The sequence below is a fragment of the Cnephaeus nilssonii genome (genome assembly GCF_951640355.1).
Source record: "Cnephaeus nilssonii genome assembly, chromosome: 22".
In the NCBI taxonomy this organism is placed as follows: domain Eukaryota; kingdom Metazoa; phylum Chordata; class Mammalia; order Chiroptera; family Vespertilionidae; genus Cnephaeus; species Cnephaeus nilssonii.
Genome location: NC_137093.1, coordinates 25,461,040 through 25,469,871, shown reverse-complemented (window position 1 = coordinate 25,469,871; position 8,832 = coordinate 25,461,040). Strand labels below are relative to the sequence as shown.

General features: G+C 67.9%; 1 protein-coding gene across 1 annotated transcript; it reads right to left on the bottom strand.

The window, feature by feature from the left end:
* Positions 1-29: 29 nt before the first annotated feature.
* Positions 30-8,055, bottom strand: CABP7 (calcium binding protein 7; the record flags this gene model as incomplete). Its single annotated transcript, XM_079763080.1, has 5 exons — positions 30-332; positions 555-705; positions 949-1,061; positions 1,732-1,875; positions 7,947-8,055. 5 exons carry the CDS (start codon positions 8,053-8,055, stop codon positions 205-207), a joined length of 645 nt encoding a protein of 214 aa, XP_079619206.1. The 3' UTR covers positions 30-204.
* Between the last annotated feature and the right edge of the window lie 777 nt (positions 8,056-8,832).

The window sequence follows — 8,832 nt, the reverse complement described above, 5'->3', positions numbered from 1 at the left end:
GGGGGGGGGGGAGCGAGGTGGGGGCAGGATGCTGGCGGGGCGGGAGGCCGTCCTCAGAGCCACCCCAGGCCCTCCACAGCCCACGCAAGGGCGGGTGGAGCTGCCGGACATCCGGGCCCTGAAGGACACGAGGCGGTGGAAGCCAGGGAGCGGCTGCGGGAAGGGCTGCAGGCGGTGCGGGTGTGGGGGGTGTCCACGCGGCGCCTACTTCATGCCGCTGCGCAGCACCTGGTTGGCCGCGATGAGCATGACGCTGATGATGAAGGCGATGGCGAAGGCGCAGATCAGACTCTTGCGCACGCACGTCTGGCGTATCTGCTGGTTGGAGCAGGCTGTGGCCACCGCCGGGAGCACCAGAGAGACAAGGGGACAGCGGAGCGATGTGATCAGGAGCCGCCTGTATTGCCTCCATGGGCTGGTCCCATGTGCACAGGGGCACAGGCTGGGGCAGGCCCGGAGGCCCAGGCCCCTCTGCCCACCCCCGGTTCCTCCCCTGCTCACGCAGTCGGCGCGCGCCAGGGGTGGGGGGGATGTCCCAGGTGTCAGTCACTCACTCTCCACATCCACGGGGCACTCGGCCGTGCCCAGGTGGCTCTCCTCCTCCGTCATGATGATGTTCTCAATGTCCTTCATGGACAGGTGCTCACAGAAGGTGTCGTAGAGCAGCCGCTTCAGCTCGTCCACAGTCAGCTTCTGCATGTCGCACTTCGGGAGGAGACGCATGCTCAGGCCGCCACGGCCACCAGTCCCCACCCAGCGCCTGCAGCCACCCCGGCCAGGAGGGCCCCCCGATTCCAGAAGGCTGGGAGCCACGCCTCCATTTTCCCAGCCTCCCCCAGGGAGCCCAGTGGATGGAGACTGACGTGTCACCCCTCTCCCCAGCGGCCCCACCACTCCCTGGCCGCTCCACAGCGTGCGCAGGCCTGGCTCCCACCTGTCGCGGCGTACCTTCCAGAAGACGGTGTCGAAGTCAGTGCCGTGGAACCGCTCCGGGATCCCCATGGTGGAGAGCTTGGGTCCCAGGAGGGTCACAAACTCCTCAAAGTCTACTTGGCCGTCACCTGGAGTGGGCACAGGGCTGATCAGCAGGGTCAGCCTGCGCCTGTCCAGCCTCGGGCAGGTCCCCTCCTCCAAGCCTTGCCAGTTTCAGGGGCACCTAACGTGCCAGGCTCCGGGCTGATGGTGAGGCTCCATGGAGGGGGAGGGGGAGTGGGCAGGTGGGCCCTGAGCACGTGGGCAGCCTCACGCTTCACTCAGAACCTCCGTGGCTTCCCAGGGCCTGCTGCTGTCCGGGCGGGGCCGGGCCTGACGTCCCCCCCACAGACAGGAAACGGAGCTCAGGACGGGGACAGCTGCCCAGGCCACCACCTGCTCTCTGCGTGGAGCGAAGTGGGGGCTCGGGGACGAAGGAGGGGACTGGGCATTACTGCTCCTTAGGAGTTTTTCCATAATAAAATGCCAGGTGGCAAATACAACTAAATTACTTCTTACTTTGAATCGTGAGAACTGGGCTGTTGAGAAAATACTTCTTTCTACTTTTCTGACTTAAATTTTTTTTCAGAATACAGACCAAGACGGGTGGAGTCTCTGACCTCGCGGCCCTCACTCTGGCTGTCAGCAGCCAAGGGTTTGGGGGTGGCTGCTAGTGGGGGGAGCGAGTCCCCCTGGGTCATGCCGCAGCCCCCGGTGAAGGGTGAGGAAACAGGCGGGGGGGGGGGGGGCGGCGCTCACCGTCCATGTCCAGCCGCTGGATGATGACCTCCAGCTCCACCTCATTGGGCATGTAGCCCAGCGAGCGCATGGCCGTGCCCAGCTCCTGCTTGGAGATGAAGCCATTGCCGTCGCGGTCAAAGACTTTGAAGGCTTCTCGGATCTCTGTGGGGAGCAGAGCAGGTGGGGACTTCACTCCTGTTCCGACACCCTGCTTCCCAGACCACGAGGACCCCCAAACCTGCAGCCTGAGCCCAGCACCGAGGCCACCAGAGCCTGCGGGTCTGGGCAGAGACGACGGGCAGGGGGCCCAGGAGTCCGCATGGCACGCTGCTGGAGCTCAGGGCACAGCGAGCAGCAGAGGGGTGCCCAGGCCATCGGCCACCCCCCTTCCCCTACCCCGCCCCCCGTGAGGCCGCCCCAGGGTCTCAGTGTCAGTGCGCCAGGCCCTCAGCCCCTCCAGGCGTCCTCACAGCGACCCCCTGTGGCAGGAACCATGGGTCCCACTGTGCGGGGAGGAAGCCAGGCACCCCACACTCCTTCCATCCATCCCCACGCTCCCTGTCCCCATTGCGCACGTCCTCCCCTAGCTCAGCGGCTCAGTTCAGCTCAGCCCGTTCGTTAACACGCTAATGGCAGCCACGTGAGGCCGCCTTGCGGGGCGAACAGCTCAGCACAGACTGCCTTGGGAGCCCAAGGTCTGGGGGAGAGGGAGGCCAGATGGAAGGGCCCCAGCAGGCGCAGGCCAGCTCAGATGCGGGGGTCGCTCCCCTCACTCCATTGTACAGAGAGAGAGACCAGCCTGAGGCCTGGGTGACTCAGGGTGGGGAGCAATGCAGTCGGCTGGGAGCCTGGGAAAGCACCCCAAGGAGTGACCTTGGGTGGGCCTCAGGCTTGCCCACAGTGAAATGGGTGCAAACGACGTCAGGACAAGGGTTTTCCCGAGGGCATCCAGGAGCTGTGGAGGGTCCTAGCCTTTCCCAACGCCGCCTGTCTGCCTGCTGTCCTTCCCTGGTTCTCAGCCTTCGGGAGAGAGCGGATCTCAATTCACTCACACCCTCTGCTCCAACTCCCCCGTCTCCTCACTCCGTTCACCTGCCAGCCTCCGGGCCTTTGCTCAAGCTGTTTTCCCGGGCAGGACGTCAGCACACAGAGCGAGCTCAGGTGTGCACATGTGTGTGGTGTGCACATACATACATGTTTGGGGTACTGACTGATGTCTTGATGCCGCAGACCTGGAAGATGAGGCCCAGAAAGACGAGGTGGACAGTCTAGGGCCAGTGTGAGGTCACTGGTGAGGGCAGAAGTTAGGCTGGCCTGGGCCTGGCCTGAGGGGTCTGTGAGCCCCTAAAAACTTGACTGTGGGCTCCTACACCTCGGGTCCATTCCCTGATCCTGCTGATCCCACGACAGCCCAGAGAGGGTAGCTGTGTGTCCCAGGCTACACAGCAAGGCGGCTTGGACCGAGGCCCCAAACTTCGTCAGGTTCTTCCCCCCTGGTGTCTGCACCCAAGGCCTGGAGGTGAGACCAGCTGGCACGCAGGCCAAGACAGAAGCAGCGAGCCGCACCTGCGCTGCCCCCAGGTGCTCTGACCCGCAACCTTTCCCTTACCCATCCCAGCAGGGCCCGACAGCCTGCAGGGGAGCAGCCGGGATGGGAGATCCCCGGACTCGGGGAACTTCAGCCGACTCCCACCTGGAGGTTCCCTGAGCCACGGAGGGGTGGTGAGCTCCCCATCCCCGGAGGTACGTGAGCAGAGGCCTGACACTATGGAGACTGCGGAGGGACATCCGTTGCCCGGGAGTCTCTACCGGAAGAGGAGGGTGCTGGCCATGTAGCCAGGCACAGCCCTGACCCCCTTCTGGAAGCCCCCGGGCTGGATGGGAGACAGTGGAGGTCAGGGGAATTGTGGGTATGGGGCAGGCAACAGACCTCTCGGTAGCCAAACGGGCCCCACAGCCATTTCTCAGATAAGACTGGCCTCCTAAGATCACCAGATACATCCCAAGACTGCCACTTCCACGTCCATGTGTCCCTCCCGCCATCCCTCCCTGGCACACCCCGCTGGCACCTGAGGTTTGCCTCTGTACCTCTGTCCATGCCCAGAGCCCTGCCCCAGCCCCAGTTGACTCCTGAGGCCCAGTTCAGGGACCACCTTCTCAGCCCGAGAGTCAGCTCTAAGTCACGCAGACGCAGGTCCAAACCCCAGCTCTCCTACATTCTGGCTGGGTGGCCTTGGCCAGTGTTTGCTCACCTGTCCAGTGGGGCGGCGGGGGGGGGGGGGTGACCAAACATGACCATGAAGGGTGTAAGTGCTTAAGCAGGGCCGGCCGGGCGCGGCTCAGAACAGGACACGGCAAATGAGAACGTCACGGACAGCAGAGCGGGGAGGAGAGGGAGGGCTGCGTGAGCTCCGGACACCGACGCGGCCTTCCCGTTGGCCGGTGCGGGGACCGGGGGGCCTGGCCTTGAGGTCCAGCTCTGCCCCTCGGCAGCTGAAGGACCAGCCGGAATGCAAGGCCGATCCCTCTCTGAGCCTCAAGTGCTTCACCTGTGAAGTGGGAAGGTGACTCCTGCCCCACCGCTGAGGCTGGGCCTGCTGGGGGCTCTCTGAGTGGGGTGGGTGTCGCCACGTCCCTGTCGCTGCTGCTGCTGCCGCCATCGGCACATCCCAGCCGGCGCGTTCCCCGAAAGCCTCGCTCTGACCCTGCGCTCCGTTCCTGCCCACGAGGCCGGAGGGAGCCTGCTGTGCTCCGTCTTGGCACGCGGACGCCTGGCCCGGGAAAGGGCTGGCAGGGCCTCTGCGTTTCCAAGCCCACACCGTCCCCCGCCAATGCCTCCAGCGCCCCCCACCCCCGCCCATGGCCCGTGCAGCTGTCAGGGCCCGAGTCCCTAACAGGCCCCAGGGGATGCCAGCACTCTGTCAGGGACTTGGGGTCCAGAGGGGGGGGGGTGCCCGCAGTCGCTGCGGGGGTGGGCAGTGTCGTCCCCGGCGGCTCTCCGGGACGTTGGCCCTGTGCCCCGTCACTGTGGCCTCCCTGAGCCTCTGGCCCGCGCGGAGGCAGCCACTGGGCTTGCAGGAAAGGAGCGGGATGGCGCTCCCCTACCCCCCTTCTCCGAATGTCCCCCTGTGGCCACTCTCAATGGAGGCTCCGCGGTCCCACTGAGCAGGCCAAGGACCCGGCTCAGAGCCCTGCCCTGGCGGCTGCCTGTCTGTCTGTCTGTCTCCTTCCTCCTCCACCAGCCAGAGAGGACAGAACTGCAGCTTGAGCTGCCCCATTCCCACCCTCCGGTGCTCAAGGCTGTCGCTGCCGCGGGGGCAGGCTCAGTGCTCTTGCAGGCCTGGGGGCTCTGCTGTGTGTGTATGTGAGGGAGGAGGTACAGGAAGAATCTGGGAGTCTCTTATGGGGGGGAGGGGCAGGAGGTCCCAGGCTGGCTCTGCCGGGCCATGTCTATCCGCCAACTGCCATCCATCCCATGGCCCCTTCCACCCAGCCCCTCCCCACCCTGCACACCCTGCACCCCTACATCCCTCTACACTCCAGCCTCTCACCCCTGCAGGCCCCCTCCTTGGCCTTCCCTACTGCTGCGTCTGTCCCGCCCCCATGGCTCCACGGGGCCCCCGCACTGAGCACTTCCGTCACATCCTCTGTCACCAGCAGCCCTGGGGGGGGGGGGCAATGCCAAACCCCTTTTACAGATGGAGAAACGGAGGCAAGAGAGGCAAGCGACTGCCGAGGTCACTGCATGAGACAGGGGTGCAGAGACTCAGACCCAGCGCTGCCCGGCTGGAAGCTCTCATCTTAACCCTGAGCTCCCCGCCTCCCTCCCTGGTCCTCCTCCCCCTCGGACTAACCGCCCCCTGGATCCTGCGCCAGGCACGTACTGTCTGCAGCACTGCATCCCAAGCTGCCAGGCTCCTCTTCTCGGCACATGTGGCTCCCCCACTGTGGGCATCCTCCCAGGAAAGGGCCTGGGTGTTACCCAGACTGCCCTGGGGAGCAGAAGCACTGATGGGGCCCTGGGGAGGCGGAGGGGGCGGAGGGGGGAGTCTGTGCTAGGAATGGTCACCCTGGCCACGCAGCCCTGGCATTCAAGGATCACTGGGGCCTGCAGAGACTTGGTCTCCTGGAAGGCGGACTCTCGGGGTGCCTGCAGCCGAGAAAGGGGTTGGTCCTGGAGGGCTCCTGGCTCTCATCGGTAGCTGCTGTGGGCCGGGAGACGGGCTGGGGCCACCCAGGCATCTGCCTGCTCCAAGACCCCCGCCTGCCCACACCAGAGAGGGCCTTGCCCTTCAGATGCCCCCTGTGCCAGGCCCCGCTGCTCCTCGGGGCCCAGGAGAAGAGGACGAGGGAGAGGCAGGGAGGGCGTTTGGTGTGGCTGGTGACTAACGCTCCTGGGCTCCTGCCAGTGTGCCCGCCGCCGCCGCCGCCGGGCAGCCCAAGGGAGGCTGCGGCCCGGCCTCCTTGCCCCTGCGCTGCCAGCCCTGCGCCCCGCTCACCCCTGCACCCTAGGCTTCCTTGGGGTCTTCATTTCAGGGCTGAGAGGTGGCGAGAAGCGGGACCTCGTGAGGCCCACAGCAGGCTGCCAGGGTCCTGGTGGGGTGGAGGGAGCGAGGGGAGAGAACGAGGTGGGAGCTGGCTGGCCTGGGGTGCGGGGGCCGAGGTTAACCCCTGCCTCGGTGGCCAGCAGGAAGGAAGGGGTGCGAGCCTATAGAAGGGGGCACTGGCAGGAGGAGACATTAGGGAAGACACAGGGTATATGCCCCATCCCCTGCCCTCTCGCCCCTCATCATACCCCCCTCCTGGTTCCAGGCCCTGGATGAGGCTCCGATTCCTGGGCTTCGGCCCAGACAGGGCAGGGGTTTGGGGTTCAAGACCAGAGACCCAGCAGCAGCACCCATGCATCCGTCCTGCCCGCATCAGACACCAAACCCCGTTTCCAAGGCTCTCCTGGCCTCGGGGAGCTTTTGGGGGGACTTGGTGAGGAGCAGGTGGCTCAGAGCCTGTGGTGCAGTTGTGGGGAGGGGGGCTGTGTGCTCCCACTCCATCTTCCCCTTAAGCCAGTCTGACCCCCACACACACACCAAGACCTGCCCCCTCCAGAGCTTGGGGATAAGGGGAACCTCTCTCCATGCCTTCCCCTGTGCTCCCCGCATCATCCCTGACTGCGCTGGTGTCTCGGCAGCAACCTTCCCCCAGGCCCTGCTGAACCCCAGATCTCAGAGGCCCCTGGACCCAAGAGACCCAAAAAGAGGCCCAGCCTCTTGGTGACCTCCGCCCCTCCCGCAACAACAGACAAGAAGATCCCAGGGGGTCAAGACTCCCATCAGCTCAGAGCCCCCCCATTCGACTCCATCTGGGGCCCCAGGAGGTCTGTGGGGAGTGGAAGCCTGAGCACCTGCCCACAGCCCAGGAGGGAAGGAGCTCCCAGGCGCCAGGGGTCTCCCTGCTCCCCAGAATTCTCCATCCAGGGACCCCCGCGATCTCACCTAGACCCCTGCCTGAGGTCCCCCTCTGTGTCCCCATGCACGCCCAGATGGGTGGTGGGTGGGAGGGCAGTGAGGGTCCCTGCCTCCCTGCCTTTCCTTTCCCAGGCTTGGTTATCACGACCAAGCCGCTGGATCTGGCCACTTGTTGTCGCCACCACCTCCCCGGCCGCCTTCCGGGAGCCCTGGGCGAGGGTCCCCCGCAGGGCCGGGCGGGAGAGGCTCAGGCCGCAGGAGGGGCCGGGGGCAGCCCCGCCGCAGGGCAGCCGCCCTCTCCCCTTCTCCGGCTGCCCGAGCAGATTGGATGGCGAGAGCGACACGAGCGGAATGTCAATGCGAGCGCAGAGCCGCGGGCTGGCGCCGCGGAGGGGATCCGGACGCGGGCGCTCCGCCCGAGCCGGCGCCGGGGCGCAGCTCGGACCCCGACCCCAACCTGTCGCGTTGCCGCACTGTCGCCGCGGACTGCGCGGGCCCGTGACCCTGCGGCGGGACCCGGCAAGTTTCCGCAGCGCCGGGGACCGCGCAGGCGGGGGGCCGCGCCGCCCCTCCGCCTCGGCGACCCTCCCCGCGGCGCCCCGGGGTGCGCGCCGGCCCGGCCTCCACGCGCCGCCGCTCGCCGGAGCGCCCACCGGGCGGCAGGCACCTGCGCCCCGCCCCGCGCCCCCCGCGCCCCCGGCGCCCCCAGCTCGCGCTCCACCTGGGCGCACAGGTAGGAGGGCCAGCGGGCGGGGGTCCCGGGGTACTCACCCTCCAGCTCATCCTCGGGGATGTCCACGGGGCGCTGCTCCGACAGCAGGTTGGGCACGGTGTAGATGCCCCGGTACATCAACGCCGCCGTCACCGGGTGGAACGGCATCTTGGAGGCTCCGCGCCAGCCCGCCCGCCGCAAACTTTGAGGTCGGGGCTCATGGGCCGGCGGCGGCCCCGGGGGCGGCGGGAGCGGGCGGGACGCGCAGCGGTGGAGGGCGGCCCGGCGGCGGCAGCTGCGGCCAGGCGAGCGGCGCCCGTCCGTCCGGGGGCCTAGAGCCCCCGCGCCCCAGGCCGCCGGTCCATGCCGCCCCCTCCCGCGTCGGGCTGCCGGCCCGGGCCCCGCAGGGTGGCGGGGGCGGCGCCGCTCGGGCCTCCCCGCGCTCGGGCCGCCGTGCGCCGCGCCCGCCGCGCCCGCTCCTCGGGGCCCCGCGCGCTCCGCGCTGCTCGCCTCCCGCCGGCCCGCTGGCGCGCTCGGTCCCCCAGCCCGCGGCTCGGGCTCGCACCGCCTCCCGGCTCGCTCGCTCGCTCGCTCTGTGCCGGGCTGGCTGCGCTCCCGCCTCCCCGCCCCCCCGCCGCCCGCCCGCCCCCTCCGCGCTTCCCGCCCCCCCCCCTCCCGCCCCTGCCCTCCGCGGGCCACCCTAAGCCCGCTGGGGCCTCCTGTTCCCCTTACCCCGGCTCCCCTCTCTCCCTGCGGAGGATCCCTCGCCCCCCGCCGGGGTGGGCCCCTTTTTCCTGCCCCTGGGCCCGCCCCCAAACCCTTCGAACTGAGAACAGGGAGCCCAAGACCCGAGCCTGGCAGTGAGCTGAGGTCGGCCCCAGGCGGCTGGGACCTCGGGGAGAACCACAGTGTGGGTGCCAGTAGAGGCTCCAAGGTGGGGAAACT